Source organism: Mesoplodon densirostris, chromosome 4, assembly GCF_025265405.1.
Source record: "Mesoplodon densirostris isolate mMesDen1 chromosome 4, mMesDen1 primary haplotype, whole genome shotgun sequence".
Lineage (NCBI taxonomy): Eukaryota > Metazoa > Chordata > Mammalia > Artiodactyla > Ziphiidae > Mesoplodon > Mesoplodon densirostris.
In genome coordinates this window covers 93,659,341-93,686,055 of record NC_082664.1, presented here as the reverse complement: position 1 = coordinate 93,686,055, position 26,715 = coordinate 93,659,341, and the positions used below count along the sequence as shown (strand labels likewise).

Below are 26,715 nucleotides of genomic sequence, written 5' to 3'. Positions count from 1 at the left end.
ACTGTTAGTTTAATATTTAATAACTAACTGATCATGAAAATGACTTCTTGGACACTTTTTCTATTTAGGAAGATATTTGCTGTCATTTGAAAGATCAGGTTAAACAACTGGAAAGGAATCAAGAAGCAACCAAATTAGAAAAGACTGAGATCATTAACAGATTGACGAGAAGCCTGGAGGAGAGCCAGAAGCAATGTGCCAACTTGTTGCACTCAGGTTGGTGTCTGCGTGGGTGATGGCTCCCCAGAAGTCTAGTAGAAATATGTGGAGGGCACACAGTAGGATCCGTGAGTTACTATAACAATCCAGGAAAGATCATTGGTGACAAAATTTTTTTTAACATCGTTACTGGTATATATGTATGGAGGTGTGGTGTATTTTCATTAGATAATTTGGAAAACCCAGACAAGTATAAGGTAGAAAATAAAAATAGCCAATAATCCTACTACCCAGAGATAACTGTTGTTAATGTTTAAATGTATTTCCTTCAAGTGAAATGAACACACACATATAGACAGTTCCCTGCTTCTGTACACAGTATATTTTAAAATAAATCAAAGCTGAATGTGAAAAAATTGAACAATAAAATATATGTTAAGATAGGTTCTATACCTGAAAGCTAAAAATGGTCATGAAATCCCACTATATTTTGCTTTTAGACTCTATCTTTGATCATATAGTTCTATCCTTTTATATAACTTCTTTAATTTTTCTTTTCTTCTAAGTGGAGTAGCCGCTTACCTGGTCAGTTGAAGCCCATATGTTACGTTTTTGTCACGCTTAAGATTTCTAGTATGGTCTTCATGGTATTAAGTTTGAGACATATGCTTCCTATCACTTTCAGTAGTACTTTTATTTCTTATTTAAGAAAATGATAGGAGAGTAAAATGCAAAAAAATAATCTAATGTTTATACAAACACTACTGTACAGACAAAACTGCCTGGTTTGCTGGTGAATAGCTCACACTGAAGATAGCTCAATGATTATTCATCAACTGATGAATAATCAGACCTTGGCATATGATGTCAATCAGACTATTGATACAATGTATGTAAGAGTGGGTTATTCAGAAATTGAAAAGACTGTCTAAATGTGTGTGTGTGGGTTTTGGTGGAGGCAAAATTTTCATCATACTCCATTTAGGTCCCACCTCTGTGTTCAGTTTTGTATCCTTTTGTTTCACATGGCATTACTTACTGAGCCTTTTCCCTTGCCATTAAAGACTTTGAAAATATGATTTTCTTTTGTTGCATTATATGCCATCATTACTTTGCTTAACCATTTTCCAGATGCTCATTTTCTTTTGAGGAAATCCAATAAAGTCCTTTTAAAATGGGAACCTTTAAACCATTTAGAATATTAGGTTACTAGAGCTTCAGAAGTACAATACCAATATGCTTCTTGTACATGTGGAGGTGGGGTTGTGGAAATAAAAGAACTCAGAGAGAAGCGAAAGGCAGCAAGATGTAGTCTTCTTATTAGATGGTAGAAATGGTTTCCAAAGAATTTTTGCTCTGGCTTTCTGTGAGCTGGAATGTTCTGCTCCTGTTAAAGGACTTGTGGAGTGTTAAGGTCTGTAGACGTGGCTGATTTGATTCATGGCAAAGTCGCAGTAGCCTGTGTCTTCAACTTCCCAGGGACCTATGGGGAGCCATACTAAATCTTGGAAATGTCTGCACCAGACCTATGCCTTCTGGGTCCTACTAGCTGTACCTCTGTGCTCCTAAAAAGGTAGCTAAAAGGTAAAAAAGCAGAGCTCCACCTTCTGTAGCCTCAGCGGATTCAAGTTCTTTTGTACGTCACAGGCACTTTGTCCCTTTACATCTGGTGTATTCTATGATTCTTTCTCCCACAGGCTCAGTACAGGAGGTGGCTCAGCTACGGCTCCAGATGCAGCAAGCACAAAAGGCACATGCTATGAGTGAAAACATGAACAAGGCTTTGCAAGTGAGTGTTGCCACTGGAAAGAGACTCCATGGGTAACTGAATTAGGCGTTGGTTACATCACCTTTCTGAGCCTTGGCTTTCTCTGTATAAAAGAGGTGGCTGGACCGTCTCCAATCCAGCCCGTGGGAGTCGTTCACAGCCTCACCCACACATCTAGGTAGTCAGGCCCAGGTCTGTCCAACTGCAGAGCCAGGGCCCAGCCCCTTCCTTCGCATGGCATAACCTTTCATCTCTGGAGGTGTCCCAGAGATAAGTTTATCTACAAGTGTGGGAAACCTACAAGTGACCTGCCATTCTCTCACATCCTCCTCCAGCACCACTTAACGTTTTCCACTGGAGGAAGAGTTCCAGTATTACCTCCACTGGAAAGAGGCATTTTTTACCTTTTCACCACTGGCAGACTAAAGTGCAACACTTTCTTGGCAAACCAGTCTCCTCTGTCCTGTACTCTAGTAAGCCGATGTGTGCTTCCACCAGCTTCTCAGCTCAAGGGAGGCTTTTTGTGGGGGACAAAATGTGAGGGAGGAGTGAGAGAAGCTGTTTACATCTGTTTTCTCATTCATTTATTCATTTGTTCATTCAACTTACTTGAAAACCTGACATGTGCTACCTTTCTATTTTTAATGTATGCCAAAAATGCATTTGAAGAAGCGTTTCTGCCTTCTATTAATCATTAAAATGAATTTTGAAGAATGAAATGACTGATTCCTTCTTATAAAAAATAATATAACTTGCAATAATTTTGTGTTTTAGGAAGAAATAAAAGAACTAAAAGATGAAATTTCTCTCTATGAATCTGCTGCAAAACTAGGAATATTTCCAAGTGACTCAGAAGGAGAATTAAATATAGAACTCACTGAATCGTATGTGGATTTGGGTATTAAGAAACTCAACCGGAAAAAATCCAAAGTTAAGAGGTATCTAGAAAATACTTTACTATAGAAGAATTCACATTAATAATATTGATGATGCATAATAAAAGGGGTTCTTGAGTGCAGAACAATATATTTTAGTAATTTCTAATGAAGTTGCAATGTCTGAAATCAAAATTAACAAAAACCTCAAGTATTAATATTGTACTGTCCCAATAGCAGTAGGGCACCTCAGTTTCAATAAGGTAAAAATGATTTAGTTAAAATATGTAAGTTAAATTCTACAACTTGAATTATGTATGTTTTATTATTAAGGTGGGGGCATATTATTTTTATGATGTTAACACTGTGTGTTGGAAGTAGGCATTTATCAATGGTATATGAGAAAATGAGCATTAATTTTCCCTAGGAACCTTACTGTGATCTTAGTTTTAAAATACGGATTCTGTCTTTTACACTTAATGCAGATATTTTAACACTGCTTAACACAGATATTTTTAGCACTCTCATGGAAGAGAGTGCTTCATCGTCCCTTCTAGGGACCAGCGGGTGTGTGTGTGTGGGAGTGGTCGTGGTAGAAGAGGGAGCACATTTAGATACCATTAAACACTTAAAAGATGAACGAAGGAAAGGATGTATATTTTGAAGCACTTGCTATTTGTAAGGGGCTATGCAAGGCTCTGGGAGTAGAGTACAAAAGATGAAATAGACATTCTCCCTTCCCACCAGGAGTTTATATTTTGTCTGAAGGGGAAAACGAGACACAGTTGTAAGCAACTAAGTACTGTGTGCTAAATGTAATGCTTGATGTACAAAGGGGCATTTATCCATTTGTTCTACTGGTCTGGGATAAAGATGAAAGATGAAAGAGATTGTATTCAGGCTAAGGAAAGCCTTTCTTGAATGCATTCTTTTTTAAATTTATTTTTAATTTAATTTTATTTTTTTATCTTTTGGCCACAGTGCGTGGCATGTGGAATCTTAGTTCCCTGACCAGGCATCAAACCCGTGCCCCATGCCAGTGGAAGTGCGGGGTCCCAACCACTGGACCACCAGGGAAGTCCCCCTTGAATGCATTCTTGAATGAAACCACCACCCTCTTGTTTATAGATTAAGACTGACATCACTAACATCGTTAGTGTTTCTTGAAAGTATTTACTACCTGTTGTGTTTCAGGTATCATGCAACTAAATACAAATGTATAAATCTCCTGAAAGGTTTGTTCCACAATAAGTTTTAGAACTTATGCTGTGATTCCATTTTCAAAACAGTAGAATGAAATTCAGTAAATTAAAATCTCAATCAGGTGATGCTGTGGAACATGATGTTACATTAGTTGAGTAAGTTTCCATTTATCTGGAGGTCAGTCTTTAGGGACTCTCATCTCAACAGATCCCAACTACAATCTAGAAAGAAGCCAAGAAGCAAATGGCAGACCAAGATTATGTGATGTATTTATTAGGGGCCACCTTGGGGCTCTTATCCCAGGGCCATATTGACTTAGATTTGTTGGTACCCCATGAGTTACCTGATTTCCTAACTGACCACAGAGTAACTGGGTCATGGAGTTGGGAGAGGTGCTGCCAGGGCTTCAGCCAGACGGCTATGCCTCAGCAAGGAGAGAACTACAGGAACTCACAGTGCAGGAGCTGCCAAGCACCAGGGTAAGCAGCTTTATACATCTAGGCCTGTTCTGATCCACATCAGAATGTCCACAGTCATGATCCTGAGTTGTCGAAGAAAGCCTTCAGCTTTGGTTAGTTAATTAAAGCAAAAAGAGGATGAATGTGCTTTAAACGGATTTACATAAAAATTTAAAGTTAAAATGTAGTCATCTGGAAAATTTACTGCTGTGAATGCCTCATTTCCTGTTAATGCCAGATTAATTCTAAGGGGCTAGTGGAAAGAGCACGGTCTTTAGATCCAGATTTGTTTTGAATCATAGTTTTGCCATTTATTACTAACTTTATGACCTTGGGCACGTTTCTTGACTTTTCTGAGCCTGTTTTCTTATCAGGCTTTTTCTATCAGGTAGATTATAGCATATCCCTTGGGGGATAAAACAAGGATTAAAATAGATAGTGAATATAAAGGGCCTCATGTAATAAGTTCTGGCACATATTAGGCACTTAATCAGTGGTAGCTGTTACTATTTTATTTAAGAGATGCTTGGTTAAAATATACCATTGATCAGATTTTATATTAATCAACTTTTGATTGGATACATATATTTTATAAAAAGTCCTTGATCATCATTTAAATCTTGGGGAAAACATGGGATCCACATTATCGTCTTAGAGTTGGGAAAACCGGAGCTCAAAGAGCTGAACGCCTTAGCCCAAGAAGACAGACCCTTAGCAGCAGAACCAGTACTTAAACCCAAAACTTGATTGTCATGTAAATCTGTTGGTTCTTATTTGCATGACAGTCAAACCGTTTTGCCTTAAACTTCATTTATATATATATATATATATTGTTGTTGTTGTTGTTTTAGAGGATTAAAGATTTAATTCCTGCCAAAAAAGATCTCTCTCCAACTTATTACTTTAATTTGTGCCATAATTAGCCTGGGAATTGGGTAGATAATACATGTATATGTGTATAGATTTGTCTTTCCAAGTAGACTTACTCCATCATGATGTTTACTAAAATGTATTTACTTCTTTGCCCTTTCTATTTAATTAGCACTTATAACCCAAATCCTACAGTAATTTAAAGCACATTCCTATAGATAATAATCTTGAGATATCACATTGCTATGTCCCAAAAGGAATGCCAGCTGCATTCAACCAAGAAAGTGGGGAATAACTAAAGCAAGTGGGTAGTCACTGAGGCTCAGTAAGGAGATGTTCAATGAAGTGCAGGATAAGTGAGAAAGATTAGCTTATAGTCATCCCTCCCACCAGCACTTTAATGGATAAGAATTCAGCTTTGAGGAAAAAGTAAAAATATTTATTCTTAGTTCAAAGTGAGAGGAGATATAGGAGAGATTAGATTTGTACCTTTCCTCTGCTGGATTGTGGTTCTTAGAACAAAAGGAAGCAGCACTTTCCCAGTGTTGAGAATTTTAGCTCTTTGTTGACTTGAGCTGCTTTCAAATCACTGACCCAAATATTAGCGGCTCCAAGCTTTCACTCCCGACTACCACCTCCCTCAAGCTACTGCCTAGTAAACTTTAAGGGTTTAGCCTCAGTGTTCTATTTCACGTTCATGGAATTTGAGTAGCTAAATCTTCATGCAGCCTGCAGACAGCTTCCCCTCTCCCTTATTGTAGTTGGCTGCGAAGCTCAACTAATAAACATTTAACAAGTGGAATGCCTTTTCCCTAGGTCTTCTCAGCAGGCTTCATAAGGGACTACAGTTTATTTGGATTGAGGGGAACCAACCTTCACAGGGCTCACTAGTGAGCCTAATACAGGGCTGGTCACCACTGCTGACTTTTCCCTTTTGGGAAAGAAGAGAAAATTATTTTAGCAAGCACTCTCTCTGCTCTGACTTGGCTCCCTCTAGGAGTACATGATGTGCTATTTCAGTGGTCAACGTTCAGTAAGAAAAGAAGTTAGGGATGCATAATTTGTTAACTGCTGAAAGTTAGTTCATGTCACAGCACAGGAAGATGCATTGCAATATGTTTTATATTTCTTATATAATCATATTTATGTCTTACATTTCTATATAAAGAGAAGTGGTTTAAGTTGGCGATCTACACCTACAGACATATTTACACTATATATATTACACACACAAAAGTTGTGTATATTGATAAATATGTAGTATATCGCCAGGATCTCTTTTTGTAATATTAAAAAAAGCCTAATATTTTGTTCATCCTCTCTTTCTCTCTGTATACATGTATGTATAATACACACAATATACATATATATGTATGTGTGTGTATATATATATATATATATATATATATATTAACATTTCATTGGAAATCATCTGAAACTGAAAAACAGAAAAAAATATGTTAATTCAGGTACTGTTCTTTCTTTTTTTAGAAAGACTTTAGTTTTTTCTTTCTTTCTTTCTTTCTTTCTTTCTTTAGCAAACTCACTTTATTTAATAATGTGCCAGAAGTGTTAAAAATATATATAGCACTTTAGGTCTGTGGTTTCTAGTTCAGATTTTTTTTTTTAAACATCTTTACTGGAGTATAGTTGCTTCACAGTTGTGTCCTAGTTTCTGCTCTATAACAAAGTGAATCAGCTATACATACACATATACCCCCATATCTCCTCCCTCTTGCATCTCCCTCCCACCCTCCTTATCCCACCCCTCTAGGTGGTCACAAAGCACCGAGCTGATCTCCCTGTGCTATGCGGCTACTTCCCACTAGCTATCTGTTTTACATTTGGGAGTGTATATGTGTCCATGCCACTCTCTCACTTTGTCCCAGCTTACCATTCCCCCTCCCCGTGTGCTCAAGTCCATTCTCCACTTCTGCGTCTTTATTCCTGTCCTGCCCCTAGGTTCTTCAGAACCATTTTTTTTTTTAGATTCCCTATATATGTGTTAGCATACGGTATTTGTTTTTCTCTTTCTGACTTACTTCACTCTTTAGGACAGACTCTAGGTCCATCCACCTCACTACAAATAACTCAATTTCGTGGAAAGACTTTAGTTTTTTAGAACATTTTTAGATTTACAGAAAAATTAATATAGTACAAAGAATTCCCCTATGCTGTGCACCCATTTTTCCCTCTTAACATCTTACAAAAGCATGGTATCTTTGCTACAACTAATGAACTAATATTGATGGATTATTATTAACTAACGTCCATAGTTTATTTAGATGTCCTTAGTTTTTACCTCATGTCCTTTTTCTGTTCTGGGATTGCACCAGAATACCTCCTTACATTTTGGAGTCCTTTTTCCTTAGGTTCCTCCTGACTTTCCTTGTTTTTGATGACCATGACAGTTTGAGAAATACTGGTCAAGCATTTTGTGGGAAGAAAGATCCTCTTGGAATTTGATGTTTTTCTCATGGGTGGAACCAGATGAGGTTCCATTTTCATCACATCACTTTAAGGGTACATACTATCAGCTATTTATTTCTTTTCAAAAGTAACTTTCTCCTTTATTATGGAAAAATTAGAAAATACGGTTTAAAAGCACCCATAATCTTACTTCAACCCCCATGAAGAAAACCACTATTAGCATTTTGGTATTAACTTCCACATTATCTGTTTTGTAGGTTTCTAAAGATAAAATACTATTGAATATACTACTTTATAATGTATCTTTTAACTTAGTACGTTCTGAAATCTTTAGATATCAGTAAATGTTGTAAATACTTACTAGTGGATATGTGGATGAATGAACTATATTTTAGTTAGTAATACACGGTTTAAAATTTTTTTAAACTGTAAGTAATGCAGTATTATAAACATACTTGTTGAGTCTTTATTCATGTCTTTGGTTATTTCCTTAAGATGTGGGTGAATATTCTTGTTAAAGAGTATGCGTGTTTGAGGCTTTTGATACAGGTGTTGTCAAGCAACCCTGTAGTTTGCATTATTACCCATATTGTGTGATAGTACCTATTTCTCTGTACCCTATCCATTGCTGAGGGTTATCACTTTTCCTGTTTAAAAACTTTATAAAGTTGGATCCATCACTTTTTTTCCCTTATGATTTCTTGATGGTATTTCTCTAGTACTTTTTAAAGTTTTATTTTACCTTTTAAAACTTTTAAACTTGTGAAATATAACACATAAAGAAGAGTGTATGAAATATGAGTGTATAGCTTAATGCATGATTTTAAAGTGAATTCCCATGGAACTACCACCGAGGCCAAGAAATAAACATTGTCAGCAGCTGCCCATATTCCTCTTTCCAGTCATAACTTTGAGGTTACTACTATCTTAACTGTTACGGTAATTATTTTCTGGCTTTTTGTTCTTTTAAGACCTAATTATCCATGCCTAAACACTATAGATTAGGTTTGCCTTTATTTAGAGAACTCATACATTAGGTGGTTTTTCTTTTTCCTTTTCTCCTACAGCTTTATTGAGATGTACAGTTGACCCTTGAGCAACATGGGTTTGAACTGCAGGGGTCCACTTATACGTGGATTTTTTCAATAAATATGGTACGTGTATTTTTATTTTACAGATGGTGGGGGGGATCGGTGCCCCCAACCCTCCACATTGTTCAAGGGTCAACTGTATTTCAAATACCATAAAATTCACCCATTTGAAGTATACACAGTTCAATGTGCTTAGTATACCCAGAGTTGTCCATCTATCACCACAACCTAATTTTATTTTATTTTATTTATTTATTTATTTATTTATTTATTTTTGCGGTACGCGGGCCTCTCACTGTTGTGGCCTCTCCCATTGCAGAGCACAGGCTCCAGACGCGCAAGCTCAGCGGCCATGGCTCATGGGCCCAGCCGCTCCGCGGCATGTGGGATCTTCCCGGACCGGGGCACGAACCCGTGTCCCCTGCATCAGCAGGCAGACTCTCAACTACTGCGCCACCAGGGAAGCCCACCACAACCTAATTTTAAAACATTTCAATATCCCTCACAAGAAACCCAATACTTTTTACCAGTCATTCCCCATTATCCTGTCCTCACAGCTCAGGCAAACACTAATCTACTTTCTACCTCTATGGATTTGCCTGTTCTCTACATTTCACTTAAATGGATTCATATAATATGTGGTCTTTTGTGATTGGCTTCTTTCACTTAGCTCATAATGCTTTCAAGGTTCATCCATGTTGTAGCATATATCAGTACTTTAACCCATTTTACAGCCAAATAATACTCCATTGTATGAATTTACCACATTTTGCTTATTTATTCATCAGCTGATGGACATTTATTTGGATTGTTTCTGTGTTTCTACTTTTTGGCTATTATGGATAATGCTGCAGATTTTTGAGTGGACATATGTTTTCAAACTCTATGTTTAGCATTTTGAAAAATGGTCAAACAGTTCAAAGTGGCTGCACCATTTTACATTGTCACTGGCAATGAATGAAGGTTTCAGTTTTTTCATATCCTCATCAGCACTTGGTATTTTTCATTTAAAAAATTATAGTTTCTTCGTGGATATTGAATGGTTTCTCATCATGGTGATTTGCTAATGATGTGGTTTTTACTTAATGACTAATTATGTTGAACATCTTTTCATGTGTTTATTGGCCATTGTATATTTTCTTTGGGAAAATGTCTATTCACATCTTTTGCCCATTTTAAAATTGGGTTGTCTTTTTATTTTTTAATTTTAAGAGCTCTTTATATATTCCAAATTTAAGTTCCTTGTCAGATATATGGTTTGGATATATTTTCTCCTGTTCAGTGGGTTGTCTTTTCACTTTCTTGATAGCATCCTTTGAAACACAAAAATCTTTAATTTTATAAAGTCCAACTTATGTATATTTTCTTTGGTTGCTTGTGCTTTTGGTATCTAAGAAACCATTTTCTAATCCAGGGTTCTGAAAATTTATACCTATGTTATCCTATAAGAGTTTTATCTCTTACATTAAGTCTTGAGATCCATTTTGAATTAATTTTTGCATATGATATGAGATAGGGTTCTAACTTCATTCTTTTGTATGTGGATAGCCAGTTGTTTCATACCATTTGTTGAAAAGACTATTCTCCATTAAATTGTTTTGGTACCTTTGTTGAAAATCTATTGACTGTGAATGTGAGGGTTTATTTCTGGGCTCTCAGTTTTATTCCAGTGATCTATATGTCCTTAGGCTAGTACGACACTGCCTATAGATTGCTATATCTTTGTAGTAACTTTTGAAATTGGAAAATGTGGGTCTTCCAACTTTGTTTTTCTTTTTCAAGATTTCTTTGGCTAATCTGGGTCTCTTGCCTTTCCCTATGAATTTTAGGATCAATTTGTCAATCTGCAAAGAAACCAGCTGAGCTTTTGATAGGGGTTGCAGGGAATCTATAGAACAATATTGTGTTCTGATCCCTGAACATGGGATGTTTTTCCATTTATTTAGGTCTTCTTTTATTTCTTTCAGTGTACCAGTCATCTACTTTTATAATTTTGTGGTTTTCAGTGTACTAGTCATATGTCTTTGTTAAATTTACTCCAAAGTATTTTATTCTCTTGCCTATTCTTTTTGCTGGATTGTTTTCTTAATTTTATTTTCAGGAGGTTCACTGCTAGTGTGTAGAAATACAATTGATTTTGTATATTAATCTTGAATCCTGCCACATTGCTGAACTTGTTAATTAGTTCAAATAGTTTTTTAGTGGATTCCTTACGATCTTTTATATTCAAGATCATGTCATCTGAAAATAGAGATAGTTTTACTTCTTTCTTTCCAATCTGGATACGTTTCACTTCTTTTTCTTGACTAATTGCTCTAGCTAGAATCTCTAGTACAGTGTTGAATAGAAGTGGCAAGAGCAGACATCCTTGTCTTGCTCCTGATTTTACAGGGAAGTATTCAATCATTCTCCATTAAGCATGAATTCTGGCTGTTAGTTTTTCATAGATATAGGTTCTTTAGATTTTTTTCACCAAAATTTTGTTTGTGAAACTTATGTTGTAGCATGTAGCTGTAGCTCATTCATTTATATATGTAAATATATGTGTGTGTGTGTAACTTTATTTGTATGAATATTCCACAGTTTATTTTCCATCCTACTGTCCATAGAGTCTTAATGTTATTTCCTGGTACAATGTGCATACATTTCTGTTGGGTATATAATATGAAGTGAAATTGCTTGTAGCACTTGTGTTTCAACTTTAATAGGTAATGCCAAGCTGTTTTCTAAAGTAGTTGTGCCGGGCTTCCCTGGTGGCACAGTGGTTGAGAGTCCGCCTGCTGATGCAGGGGACACGGGTTCGTGCCCCGGTCTGGGAAGATCCCACATGCCGCGGAGTGGCTAGGCCCGTGAGCCATGGCCGCTGAGCCTGCGCGTCTGGAGCCTGTGCTCCACAACGGGAGAGGCCACAACAGTGAGAGGCCCGTGTACCGCAAAAAAAAAATAATAATAAAATAAAGTAGTTGTGCCAGTTTACATCCCCACCAGAAGTGTATGAAAGTTTTAATTGCTCTGTCTTCTTGCTGTTACTTGTTATTGTCAGTCTTTTAGTTTTAGCCACTTAATGTGTAGTGATATTTTATTGTGGTCTTTATTTGCATTCTCCCAGATTATTAATGAGATTGCACTCCATTAAAAAATATGCCTATTGTGTTTATTGGTGGCTTGGGTGTGGTGTGGTGTGTGTGTGTGTGTGTGAGAAGAAGGACTTGTTCATGTCCCTTCTCAGTTTTTCCATGATTTTTTGTGTGTGCATGTGTTCTGTTGATTTATAGGCATTTCTGTTGAAAACTGTTCTAGATAAGAGCTCTTTGATGTTATGTGTGTTGCAAATATCTCCTCTCACTCACTTCTTCTCTTTCTTTCCTCTGGCTTGCCTTTTTAACCTTTTAATGTATCTCTTGACGAATGGAAGTTTTTAAACTTTAGTCAAATTTATCCATCTTCATGGTTAGTGCTTTTATAGTCCCTTTAAGAAACCTTTCCTTACTTCAGGATCATGAAGCTATTCTCTTATGCTGCCTTCTAAAAGCTTTATTGCTTTGCCTTGTACTTTAGTTTTACCATCTATCTGGAATTGCTGTTCTTATTAGGCTTTTTCTGATTATTCTTGCTCATTTACACTTCCAAATGAACTTTATATTTAACTTGTTCTGTTCTAGGAAAAAAATCCTGATAATATTTTTACTAGGATCATCTTAAGTATATAAACCCAGGGAGAATTGATATCTTTATGATGTTGAATTTACTTAAGAATATAACATGTCTTTTCATTTGCTTAAATCTATTTTTGTCTTTCAAGTGTGTTTTGAAGTTTTTCACATTTAGGTTTTGCACAATTCTTGTTAAATTGATGCCTAGGTATTTTATTTTGCAATAGTGAATGGGATGTTCTTTTCCATTATTTTTTCTGAGTATTGTTTGTATATATTATTTCTATATTGTGTGTTATAACCTGTTGCCTTCTAATTCTCTTATTGTTTGTAATAGTTTTTCCACTAGATTAGAAGTTTTTTAGATATAATTATATCATCTGCTAATGGAGATAATTTTACCTCTTCCTTTCCACTTATGCTCTAAATTGCTTTCTTTTTATGGTTACATTAGAGTTCTTCTAATTTATTTTATTTAAATAGCAATAGCAATAGTATAAATGTTCTTTTCCAAAGTGGTCGTACCATTTTGCATTCCCAGAAGCAAAGTCTGAGAGTTTCAGTTGTTCTGTGCCATTGTTAAATCTTGATAGCCAATCTTTTAAAATTTGAGCACTTCTAGTTTGTGTGTAGTGATATCTCATTGTGGTTTTAACTTGTATTTCCCTAAGGGCTAATAAAATTAAACATCTTTTGATATGCCTTGCTTTCCTTTTTTCTTGTTGTGCTTAATTATCATTTGTATATGTTGTTTGGTCTTCATATATTTCAGGATACAAGCCCTTTGTCTGACATGTGTTGTGAATATTTTCCTCCACTCTCTAGTTTATCTTATCATTTTCTTAATGGTATCTTTTGAAGAGCAAATATAAGTTTTTATGAATTCAGATTTATCAATTGTCTCATTTATAGTTCATGGTTTTTGTGTATTGTAACTCAGTGTTACAAAAATTTTCTGTTATGATTTTAGAAATTCGATAGTTTTAGCTCTTATATTTCCATTATGATCCATTATGAGTTAATTTTTTAGTATGGTGTGAGGGAAGGATTGAGGTTTATTTTTTTTCATTCCAGTATCCAATTGATCTAATCCCATTTGTCAGAAAAGCTTTTCTTTCCCAATTGAATTGCCTTGGTATCTTTGTTGATAATCAGTTGACCGTATGTTTGTGGGTCTATTTCTGTATTCTCCATTCTGTTCCAGTGATCTTTTTGGTGATAACAGTCTTGATACTGTAGCTTTATAGTTTTGAAATGGGTTGGACACATCCTTCAACTTTGTTGTTTTCAAAATTGAAACTATTCTAAGTTCTTTGCATTTCAAAATAAATTTTATGGTTAGCTTGTCAACTTCTACAAAAAATGTCCTCTGGAATTTTAATTTGAAATGTGTTGAATCTATAGATCAATTTTGGGAGAATTGACATCTTAAGATATTGCTATTTGTCAATTATATCTCGATAAAGCTGGGGGAATTAAAGAAATTGAGTTTTCCAATTTCTGAACATGCATGCTATACTTCTCTATTTAGGCCTTGTTCAGTTTCTCTCAGTAATGTTTAGTAGTTTTCAGTGTAGAGATCCCTTCGGTAGATATCATTTCCCTTTAGCTGAAGAACCTCCTCTGACATTTCTTCCAGAGCATGTCTGTTGGCAACAAATTCTTAGTTTCCTTATATGAAAATGCCCTTATATTTGCTGATTATAGAATTCCGGGTCAACTGTTCTTTTATTTCAGCGCTTTAAAGATATGCTCTTCCACTGTCTCTGGCCTCATTGGTTTCTGAAGAGAAATCTATTGTTATTTGAGTCATTGTTTCTGTATGGAATATGTAGTTTTTCTCCTGCTGTTTTCAAAAAAGATGTTTTTTCTTTTTTTTTTTTTTCAGTTTTCAGCAGTTTGATTACAATGTGTCTAAGTGTGTTTTTCTTTTAGTTTATTTCATTTGGGGTTCCCTGAGCTTCTTGAAAATGTAAATTTATTATGTCTTTTACCAAGTTTGTGAAAATATTGACCATTATTTCTTCAAATATTTTTTCTGCCTCCTCTTTCTCCTCTCCTTCTCGGTCTCCAATTATACATAATGTTAAATCTTTTTATATTGTCCCACAGTTCCCTGAGACACTGTTCATTTTTTTTTTTTCTGTTTTCATGTTAGATGATTGCTGTTGAACTATTTTCAAGTCCACTCATTCTTTCCCCTGTCATTTCTATTCTATTGAGCCTGTCCAATGAGGTGTTTTTTTGTTTAACTTTTAGGTATTGTATTTTCCAATGATAAAATTTCCATTTGGTTCTTCTAAAGTTTTTACTTCTCTGTTGAGAATTCCTATCTTTTCGTTCATTTCAAATATGTTTCCTTTACTCGTAAAGCATAGATACTTGCTGCTTTAAATTTTTAAAACTCTTTGTGATAGTTCCAGCATTTGGGCTTTCCTTGTTAGTTTTATGTTGAGTAATTTTAGATTGTATAGTAGACATTGTGATTTTTATGTTGTATAAAGACTTGTATGGGTGTTTCAAATCTTAGTTCATTTTTCCAAGCCTTTGCCACATTGGTTTGAATCTGTTCTGTGTATACACTTCTCAAGGGTTAGTCAGTGTGAGACTTGCGTGTGTGGTTCAAATTTCAGTTAAATTTCCAAGTCTTTGCTGGTTTGAGGGTCTGTTCTATGCATGCATAGTTCAGGGCTTACACTGAGGCTGTTTATACACAGAATCCAGTATTCCTTTCTCTGGTCCTCTCCTCCCCAGGAATCTTCCTGCACTCTCTCTTCATCATTGGTTTTAGCAATGTGATGTTGATGTAGTTTATGGTGGTTTTCTTCATGTTTTTTGTGCTTGAGATTTATTGAGCTTCTAGGCTTTATGGGGTTTTAATTTTCAGGTAGTAGAAAAATTTTAATTGTTATTTTTTCAAATATTTTTTCTGTCCCCTCCCTACTTTTCTTCTGGGACTTAACTATAGTTAGGTTAGAAAAATTAATATACTCTATGTACTTCTGGTCTTCTTTCTCTGTGTGTTTAAATTTGCTGTGTCTTTATGTCTGTGGATCTTTACTTCTGCCATATTAAATATGCTGTTAATCTCATTCAGTATGTATATTTTTTCAGATGTTTTAATTTTTTGTCTCTGTAAGTCCAATCTGGGGCATAAAGTCTACTATTTCTCTCCTCATTGTTTTCATGTTTTTTTCTCTACCTTCTTGAACATATGGAGTGTACTTAATTGTACTACCTGTGTCATTCAGGTCAGTTTCTCCTGGTTATGGTTTGTATTTTCTTTCCTGCTTTATTTGTATGCTTGGTAAATTTTGATTGGATGCTGGACATTTTGAATTTTATGCTTTAGATTTCGGACTTTATTGTATTTTAAAGAATATTGTTATCCTTTTTCTGTGACACACTTAAGTTATCTGGAATTCATTTGATCCTTTCAAGACTTCTTTGTAGGCTTTGTTAGATCAGATTTAGAGCAGCCTTTAATCTGGGGCTAATTTGCCCTTATTACTAAGGCACTATTTGATGCTCTGTGAATTAGGAAGTCTTTCCACTATGGTTCATTTTCCTGTGGTTTTTTTCCCTGGCCTTGAGGTAATTTTCTCACATGCATCCACAGATCTCCAGAGCTCTCTTTCTGTGTAGCTACCTCTCCCACAGTATTTCTCTCCTCAGATTCTAGCAATTTTGGTTTCCCCATACTGAATTCTGCAACTCGGTGAGATTGCTGGACTCTGGGTTTCTTCTTTCTGTGCTACAGGCTGGAAATTCTCCAGGCAGAAAGCTGTAGCAATTATAGGGCTTACCTTGTTTGTTTTCCTTTTTTCAGGGATCACTCTCATGTGCTGCCTGTTGTCTAATGATTGAACACCACCATTTCATATATTTTATTTGGTTTTCTAGTTTTTTTAAGACAGGAAGATAAATCCGTTCCTTTTAATCCATTATGGCGAGGAACAGAAATATTCATTCCAATTTTTGAATGTATTGACAAACTAAAGTGGGGATTAAATTAGCATGGCATTTATTTTTGTTATTTTTTCTTTTCAGTTGCTCAGATATCCGCCTAGACTTGTGTTTTAGTAGAAGAGATACAGGAATTGTTGGTTAGGATGACTAGTGTTTTACTCTTCATTTCATCCTTTATTTTCACTTTGTTTCTCTTGGAGTAATGAAGGACATGTATATATAGCATGCAATTTACCAAAAATAAAAATGCATGTCATACTGAAGTTCGTATGGTTGAACTTTCAGTGAGGCAGCAGGACTAAGCTTAAGAAGCGTCTTCCTGTGAATGAACTTATTTCTGTATATGGGGATGTGTCAAAGGCAATATCCTGTGTATGACAAAACTTAAAATTGTTTTTGAAATACCAGTATATACTTGTATGGGTTACAAAACATGGTTACCACTGCAGCTAGTTGCTTTTAAGGAATAGCCGTGCTGGCTTTGTTACTTGATTTAACCTTAGATATGATAATTTTTCCATTAGCATTGTACAGCAGGAAGACCCAGCTGAAGAGCTTTCCAAAGATGAGGTCATTCTGAAGCTGAAAGCAGAGGTGCAGCGTTTGCTGGGTAGCAACTCCGTGAAGCGTCATCTGGTGTCTCAGTTACAAAACGATCTCAAAGACTGTCATAAGAAAATCGAAGGTCTCCAAGTGGAGAAGGATGAAAAAAGCATCGAGGTAGAGTTTATAAAGCTAAAATGCCATTTTTGAAGACTTAATAAAGAAAACGCTTACAGTTTTCACATTTAAATTAAACTTTTGACTTTCAGGGATTCATTTGACTTTTTTTTTTTTAAGGCAGAATGTTTTATTTATTTATTTATTTTACAAATGACTTTTATTTTATTTTTGGTCACACCACGCAGCCTGTGGGATCTGAGTTCCCCGACCAGGGATCGAACCTGCGACCCCTGCAGTGGTAGCTCGGAGTCCTAACCACCGGACTGCCAGGGGATTCCCCATTTGCTTTTTTATAAGTAAAGTTTAAAGAAAGAAATGCCACTTAAAGGAATATACTTTCTGGTTACTCTTGGCACCTAGTAAATGAGATGCCAATTAGGTAAAATTCCTTAACCACAAATCCAAGGAAGCATTCTATGTAACAAGGTGTCTGCATTTCCTCAAGATTGGCTTGTACCAACAGTGCTTTAAAATCTAGTTAAATTCTCCACAGTGAAATCCTCTAGCATTTTGTCTGAGATTTCTCTGGCCCCTGTTCTTAAAATAATAGTCATTCTATATTTTAAAAAAATTAATTCTATGGTGATGGTGTTATAGGTGGGAAAGGTATGGAATCAGGTATGTCAGAGTCCTTGAAATCCACCTTTATATCCTTCAGTTAGCATCCTTGTTTTACAGATGAGGAAAATGAAGCTGGAGGAATTTGTGACCCTTCTGAGGTGAGAGTCAGTCTTTGGGCAAATTGAAACTAAAGTACTGGACTAATGAATAGGTCAAGGTTATTTCTCCAAGATCTTGCTGTCAGAGATCTTTAGGGTTGCCCTCCTTCAACAGCTGCCTTTTTCACCCTTCCTTATTTCTAAATCCTAACTCATTTCTATTCCCAGTAGAAAGTAATACATGAAAGACCTAGAAACAAAGAGGAAAGGGAAGGTGAAAAATGAATGTAGGTAGTGTATTCCTTTTTCTCCTGGATGGAAATGATATTCTACTTCCTACTTTGGTACTGTTTTATCTCCTGATCCTTAAACTAGGAGTTGTATTCATTAAAACAGTCCTATTAAAGCAAAGTGTACAAGATGTTCTCTGGTGTTTATTATTATGGAATTTTAATCGTGCCTAGTTTGCTTTCCAGAAATAATAGTGTGTTTTCACTGTGAAAGCCCTGCCCGGTTTGGTTCTTTCTTCTGAGTAACTACATTTGATGAGCACATTGATTTCATTGTTAATAACCAAATGAGAAATGGGAGAATGTGCTTTCCCCCAGCACATTTAACATCTTTAAATCAAGCTGTTTTAGCTTTTTCCATATGTTTCTTATAAAGGATGGGAATGAAAACTTGCATTAGATTAGAGTTGATCAGTATAATAAGCATTTTGGTGAGAGTGTGCTAAGAGTAGGAACCTGATTTTGAGTCTGAACCTTAGCTTAGGTATCTTGGTGCTTTCTTTGTTCTATATTGAAATCACTAGTGGCATTTGCTGTACAGATACACTTTCACATGTGTGGCAATTGCTGGTGGCTATTCCTTGTGTTGTTTTTAGCCTTTCCCTCCATACTCTATAGGCTGTTTCATCAGTGGATTGAAGGGAACTGTCTCATCTTTGAATACTCTTTTTGCCCAGCTAGCCTTTTGCCATAGTGATTTCTCAGCAGTCTACATTTGGTTTTTCTTAAAGTGTGACTTCAGCGCTTGCTGGTTATGGCTGTTCTGCTTCACCTTACTATATAGGAATCTCTTGGGAGTATTGTCTTGATAATTCTCTACGTGTTTGCTCAGTAGATATTTGCTGAATTACTACACATATTGACCCACTTCCTAGATGGGGAAGAGGGAGAGGAAGTAGTAATTTAATCAACAGGTGGTCTTGAAATAAGCACTCAAGTTCACAGTCATCTAATTAGCAAATGACCACCATCAAACTTGGCCTTTGCCTCCTGTTTCCCACATCTTTTCTAATGGAGCTTTCTGTTTAGTCTGTAAAGTCAGAAAGCAGGGTTGGAGGTGTATGTGGAGGAAAAGCAAATCATTCAGTTTAAGCTTTTTTTTTTTTTTTTTTTTTTTAAGCTACTCTGTGCAAGGTCTTGTGGGATTCAGTGATGAAAGAAACAATGGCCCCCCCAAAAAAGAAGAAACAATGGCCATTCCATGAATGAACTTAGAATCTAGAGCCTCACTATCCAATGGAAATATAATGATGCCACATATGTAACTTAAAATATCTAATAGTCCCATTAAAACAGGTGAAATTGATTTTAATAATATATTTTGTTTAACCTAGTATATACAAAATATTATCTTCTCAATATGTGATCAGTATAAAATTATTAATGAGATGGTTTATATATTTTATGCGTGTGCTAAGTCCTTGAAATCTGGCACATATTTTCTCCTTATCGCACATTTCTATTTGGACAAGTCACATTTCAAGTACCCAACAATCGTGTGTGCTTAATGGCTACCACAGTCAGTACTACTGATCTGTAAGGAGATGGACATGTTATAACTTTGTGTAATAAGAATTATGCTAGGGCTTCCCTGGTGGCGCAGTGGTTGAGAGTCCGCCTGCCGATGCAGGGGACACGGGTTTGTGCCCCAGTCCGGGAAGATCCCACATGCCGCAGAGCAGCTGGGCCCGTGAGCCATAGCCGCTGAGCCTGTGCGCCCGGAGCCTGTGCTCCGCAACGGGAGAGGCCACAGCGGTGGGAGGCCCGCGTACCGCAAAAAAAAAAAAAAAAAAAAAAAAAAAAAAAAAAAAAGAATTATGCTAATTACAAAGTGCTATTGAATAGGAATAACTAACTGGGCTTGGGCGTGGGGATGAGGTGGTAAGGTAGCCCTAGTGAAGTCTGTGAGGAGGGAACATTTGACCTCTGTCCTGAAGGATAAATCCAGGCGGGAAGGTGGAAAGGGATATTTCGGCCTTGAGCAGAAGTATGTAAAAAGATGGAGCAAATAAGCTAGAAGTTTATATTATATAAACTCAGTCTTTCTGAAATCTTTAATGAGGCGAAAATCATTCAGTGTCTCAATATCGATTTTTAGAAAGAAGGATCATAGCTAGCATCAAATCCCGAGCTTAATGAAATGATGTTGAACTTTTGTGCTTGCTACAGGGCTGTTAAGAGAAAGAACACATTACTTTAAACTTCCCTGGATGCCTTTTTAAAGAGAACTAGGCCATCAAAATCCTAAAGCCTTTCTATGTGTTAAGAAGATATTTACTATGTAATCTTATTTGGCATGATTCTTTCATAAATGTTTTAAAGGTATTGATGTATTTATTGCTTTATACATACCTTATAGTACATTTTATATCTGTTTCTATCCATCTTATATAAAACAATTTAAAGTTATTACAGAGAGTCCGTTTTTTTGCTTTCATGTCATGTGACTATTCATAGTACTGCTGTTTTATGACATTTCCAGGATAATATGTGGTGAAAGTGAGGAGTCTGCCCATACATAGCACTATACAGTGATTGGGGGTGGATCAAATACTATGCTGTTCATTCCAGTTGAACAACTGGGCCGTTAAGGCAGAATGTGGCAAAGGCCTTAGGAAAACCAGACTGGCTTACTATCAGTCAGGGACCACATCTACACTGAATTTTTTGTAAGCTTAAGAAATAAAACACAGAGGCTTTTCTGTGTCTGATACTTAATAGAGATCGTTACCTTACCACAATCTGTGGTTAAAGCCATACTCTGATTCCAAGGGACTTGATAGGCAATGTTCAGTACCCAACTCAGAAGGGTCCTAGCTAGAATTTTTTGAGACATAGAAATTAGGAAGATAGTATGAGAGCTGGTATATTACATTTCTTGTTTTCTTGAAGATAATGTCTTCAGTATTCCAGCTTTGGAGAGAGGTTTTATTGAAGCGTTCAAATTGTCCTTCTCTTTTGAAAGATCTTCGTAAGAGTTTTGTGCTAACAAGTACTGCAAGTACCAAGTCCCTGTGTGCCTGCAATGTGAAAATATGTCAAAATTGAGTGTAATAGCTAGCCATGAAGATTGTTTTTTCAGTGTATCAATATGATGTTACTTTCATTCTTAGTAATAGAAACTCACCAGTGGGGAAGGAAGCACAAATGAATACTGTAAACTTTAAAAAGTAGAGGCTAAGTTAAAGAAAAAAAATGAAAGCCATTCTAATGAGTCAGTAAAATCCTTTAAAGTCTCATTAATACCCCCAAGTCTGGAGCAAAGCTAACAGGGTGGGTATTCTTAGCTCCTTTCTCTTCTGACTGGGGCAGGAGCAGTGGCTTCTAGGAAATGATGGCAGGTGAACTGGGGAAAGTGCAACTTCCTTCTCTGAAGGAAGTGAAGACTGAACTGGAAGACTGAGCCAAAGCCTTGGCGTTCTGTCACCCCATGTAGGAATGAGATACACATACCTCCCTTTCCCCCAATGAGTAGAATGAACCTTGGTACAGAATATTTTTTAAACATTGAAGTAGAGAGCTCAGAGTTCAGGTAAATATAAAACCAACAGGTCAAATAGAGTGGATATTAAAAAAAAAATCTTTGACCTCTTCAATGAACAAGGAACTTATAAAAATGGATAAAACACTTAGATGGTAAGAGGAAAATGCAAAGTTATATATATATGGAAAGATGAAAAACAAATGAACAATGAAGGCATGTAAGAGGTTCCACAAATGCAAATGAAAAAATTGTTGGAGACCCTTTTCCCCATCAAACACAATAATCATTCAAAGACAGTCACTGCCATTGGAGGTAAAGAGAGCTGGACAGACTCTTGCACTACCTGACAGGATACATTTGTATGAACTTTCTGGAAACTATTTACCAAAGTCCATCATCATTGTGTACCTATTGAATAAAATGTATGAGTTAACACTGATTAAATACAGAAATATAATAGATGCTAAACCTAGTGGGTGAGAGTATGATGAGAAATAGAATGTTTGCATAGTCTCAAAATGTCTCCCCATAAGATATTAATACTTACTATTAACTGCAAAACAGTAACTTTACAATGGAAATGCCTGCAGACAGAATCTTCGGCCTTTATCAGCTGATCATCACCAGTGATGAGACATATTGATGTCATATGTCTCCTAAAAACACACACACATCACTTCTGTGGCATTCATGCCAAAAATGCATAAAGTGAATTTAATAACGAAGTAACATCAGTAAAACTAAATGATTAGTATAGGTACTCTTCAAAAATGTCATGGGTTCGAAAGACAAAGACTGAAGAACTCTCCTGGATTGGAGGAGACTAATGAGACGTGACAACTGCAGGCAATGTGAAATTGTAGACTGTATCCTGAACCAGGAAAAGGATGTTAGAGGAAAACTGGAACATTTTGTATAAGGTCTATGGATTGGGTAATAGTATTGCATCCTAGTTAATTTCCTGGTTTTGATAATTGTACTGTGGTTATATTGGAGGACAGTAATAAAAGGTATATGGCAATTATTTGTACTCTTTTTGCAATTTCTTTGTAAGTATGAAATTATTACAAAACTAGTACTTAAAATTTTTTATAAACCTGAAAAATTTCGGACTTCTTTTCAACATTTAGACTAAAACAGATACCTCAGAAAAACCAACTAATCAAGTATGGCCTGACTCTTCCGATATGACTGTCAAAGATGATATTCTGCGACTTAAAAGTGAAATTCAAGTTTTACAGCAACGAAATCAGGTGATTAAAAAACTTTCCTCTATTTCGTGAGAATTCTCATGACCTCATTCAAAGGACTTTTCAAAAATACAGAGGCAATATGAGTTAGTGGACAAATACATTAGCAGGTGATTAAGGATTCCAGTTATTTCCTTTTACTGCTGGTCATGGGGTAGTATTTTCATCGGAAGGTAAGTTAGTATAATTCCAGTTTTCTGGAATTCCTCTAATTTTCTAGGAATTCAGTATTTCTCTAATAGCATGGCTAATAGAGGTATTCTTTCCTGCTTAGGCAGCCCTTGACCAGAAAGTAAAACCGTGCTTATTTATATGGTTGGGAAGATTATCGTATTCTAAGATTTATCATAAAGCATCAGTTAACCAATACTTCGCTGGTTGAATGTTTTCATACATTTCAAAATAAATACAGAATTTTAATCTTTACTCCTATCAGAAAGCTACTTGACAAATAAATGAATCTATATACTCTTACAAGGCACGAAGAGACTTTTATGGAATTATGAAAATGATATTATGTCAAATAATGTTATAGGGAAAGAGATAAAGCACAGACGATATCAGAAAATGAGATTAGTCAATAAAGATGATGGGTATTTCCTCTAAATACTTTATTCTTTTGTATTTAGGAGCTTAAAGAAACTGAAGAAAAACTGAGAAATACGAATCAAGACTTATGCAATCAAATGAGACAAATGGTACAAGATTTTGACCGTGATAAACAAGAAGCTGTGGATAGGTGAGGTCTAGACAGAGGCCTGATGTCTGTCTTCTGGGCTCTCTTTCCCTTCTCTCTCCCGATAACGCCCCCCCCCAAAAAGATTCGAGAGAAATGATGGTTTGAACCCTCCCTATTGAGATATAAATTGGAGAAGATGAATCCCTGGTTTCTCAGATTAGAATTTGGAACACATTTTCCATAGAGACACTGTTATGTAATAATATGTAATGTTATGTAATGAGCTGAGTCCTACAAAACCATCCAAACTGTAGTTCATTGAAATAGGAGAGCTTAATGGCTTAACTATTTTTTATAAGGAAGAAACCTGTGGGAGGAAATATGTCTTCTAAATAGGAAATCATGGACTTGGAAACAGACTTTTGGAACGTAACTTACATGTGAGTTGGTTACTTTAGTATTTGTGTTTAATATAGATAACTTGGAACCACACTCTCTATTATTTCAGTTAGTTTTTTATAAACAGAGGTTCTCAACACAGACTATTATACTCTGTTTGAAGGACTGGGGCATTTCTCACATCCAGGTTTCTAATTTTTCTCTAGAAACATTTGAAGAAAGAAAATTTTGAAGATTCTCATAAGGTCATCTATTGAAAGCTAATTATTACCACTTTGGGTTGGGGAAGACCAATCTGATCTTAACTGTACTTTGCACTAGAAGGAGGGAGTGGGAAGGAAGGAGGGAAACCAGTTCGTCTTGGTGTTTCTGGTAGTGCTGGCCCTGCCTTAGATTCCGCTGTCTGCTGTCTGTTTCTAGGTGTGAGAGGACTTACCAGCAACACCATGAAGCCATGAAAGCCCAAATACGTGAAAGCCTGTTAGCAAAGCATGCTTTGGAGAAGCAACAGCTCTTTGAGCTTTATGAGGGAGCTCACTTGCGACTTAGGTGAGAATGAAAGAGTTTAGCTGCCCCTGAAGCTGTAGAGACAACATTCTCTTATTCCATTGTTTAGAAGAAAATTGTCTGTTCTGCAGCCTTATATTTAGTTGCTGGTTTTGTGTGTCCAAGGTCTGACTTAGACAAGGTGATTAAGGAGATGGCGGCCGTGCAGGAATGCTACCTGGAAGTGTGCAGAGAGAAAGATAATCTAGAAGCAACTCTCAAGAAGACCATGGAAAAGGAGCAACAGGCTCAAGAGAAGAAGGTACAGGACAAGTTCGTGTTGTGTTCACTTCATTTCGTTTCTCACTGAAACCAGTACACCCACTCTCCTGTGAAGTCAGCCTTCTGTAGAAGTCTTCACGTTTGGCTGTTTCACACTAATTCAGCTCACAAAGTACAGTAAATATTGAAATGATTGTAAAAGCCCTAGCAGAAAATGGCATACCCATAGGAGAAAGTGATTCGTACCTTTAGGTTTATTCTAAGAGGCAAAAGAGAGTTTTAAAAATAAGCAAGGTGGACCTGAGTACTTTGAGTCTGAAACCCAGGGATCCTCGTTTTGTATGTTTGTTTGCTGCCCAAGTGATTCTATACAGTCCTGTGTGCACTGCACGGACGTTTTCCTCTGACCCATTTCTGTCAGGACTTAAGCGTCCTTTTATTCTGGGGAAAAGGGCAGGAGTTTGAACTTGGGTCTCATGATAGGGAATGTGGGGATGTGGAGCTGTGGAGAGGAAGGTCGGTGTGAGTGTGGCCTCTTTCCAGGGAGTTCTCATCGTTCAGGGAAGCTGGAGGGGCTGCAGTACCCTCTCTACTCCTGCCTGAATCTTCCAGGTTGCCCTTGGTGAGTGTCCAGGAGTGAAATCACACGTAAACAGTTGCCCCTCCTGTCTTCTTCCTTGTCCTGGCTCAAGCCTCATCCAGACACACGTCTGCCTCTCCCTTCCCCTTGGGACCAGCCTGCAGACCACAATTTGAAAGCCACCTGCATCAAGATTAGACAATATTTTTAAAGGCTCGAGTAAATGTTCTATATACAGAGGTTTCTGAGTAAGTTATAGTGAAGCTGACTGTGGCTACCACAGACTTAAAGAGCAGGTGAGGAATCCAGGTCACTTAACATTTTGATTATTTTTGAATAGATTAATATGGTAGAAAAACATGCCATGTATACATACCATCTAGTGGAAAAAGAGCTAAGGGGAGCTGTTTTAGTTAGTGCCGGCAGTATGAAAGTTAGAAGGGATCTTAAATTACCTAGAAATTAAAGACTTAGCTCAGTAATGTTTAAAAAAATTAAAATAGAGAGAAGATCTAGTGTGATTCTTTTCTTTCTTTCTTTAAATATATAAATTGGCAAGAACATAAGAGCAGTTCTCTCAAAGAGGTCATTCTTTTCAGGAATATATTTCCTGGTACTTTTAAAAGAATCAATTTGGCTGTAAAATTGAATCTCACGTAATTGGTCAGTTGCAGTTAATAGCTGCTACTGACTGATATTTTGGCTCATGAATGCTTGTGCACTGGGGCAAGAAGGAAAGTTAAAACTGCTATTTGGCCCTTCCAAAAAAACTTACAGGTTAAATTTTTTTTTTAATTTTAAAATTGCCATCCAGTAAAATTGACTCTTTTTCATTTGGTGTCCAGTTTTATAAATTTTTAACCCATGTATGGATTGAAACAGAATAGTTTCATCATCCTAAAAAACTCCCTTGTGCCATCCCCTTGTAGTTATACCCATCCCCCCACTTAAAGGGCCAGTGTACTTAAAGCGTTAAAAATTTAATTTCTTCCTTCTCTGGGAATCCTTTAGTTTTTTATTTAGATTTATCCAAGCTCTTTATAAAGCTTAATAGTCTTCATAAGCCTATTAAACTCGAGCAAGGTAGGGAACTGTTAGGGTAGTCCTTCTCTGCAAGACATAAGCCATTTTCCCTGCAGTTGATCTTCAGGTCTGCAGCTTTGGATACAGACTGTATAAGAAAGGCAATGCCGAGAGTCCCTGGTTGTATTTTCCTGTTTCATATGTGCTCTTTTCTTTTTTTTTTTTTTTTTTATGATGAGTCCTTTCTTGATATTTCTTTTTTTTTATTTTTTATTTTTATTTTTATTTTTTATTTTTTGCTTTATAACAAATTTAATCAGTTATACATATACATATGTTCCCATATCCCCTCCCTTTTGTGTCTCCCTCCCACCCTCCCTATCC

General features: G+C 36.3%; 1 protein-coding gene across 5 annotated transcripts in view; it reads left to right on the top strand.

Moving 5' to 3' along the window:
- Positions 1 to 26,715, top strand: part of CEP152 (centrosomal protein 152) — a 104,385-nt gene that overhangs the window by 36,083 nt on the left and 41,587 nt on the right. For all 5 annotated transcript variants that reach the window (XM_060096797.1, XM_060096794.1, XM_060096796.1 and 2 more), the window contains 8 exons: positions 69 to 216; positions 1,857 to 1,948; positions 2,702 to 2,865; positions 17,001 to 17,196; positions 22,763 to 22,885; positions 23,512 to 23,621; positions 24,381 to 24,509; positions 24,633 to 24,768. In XM_060096797.1, coding sequence (XP_059952780.1) covers positions 69 to 216; positions 1,857 to 1,948; positions 2,702 to 2,865; positions 17,001 to 17,196; positions 22,763 to 22,885; positions 23,512 to 23,621; positions 24,381 to 24,509; positions 24,633 to 24,768 — 1,098 coding nt within the window. The remainder of the gene's footprint in view (positions 1 to 68; positions 217 to 1,856; positions 1,949 to 2,701; positions 2,866 to 17,000; positions 17,197 to 22,762; positions 22,886 to 23,511; positions 23,622 to 24,380; positions 24,510 to 24,632; positions 24,769 to 26,715) is intronic.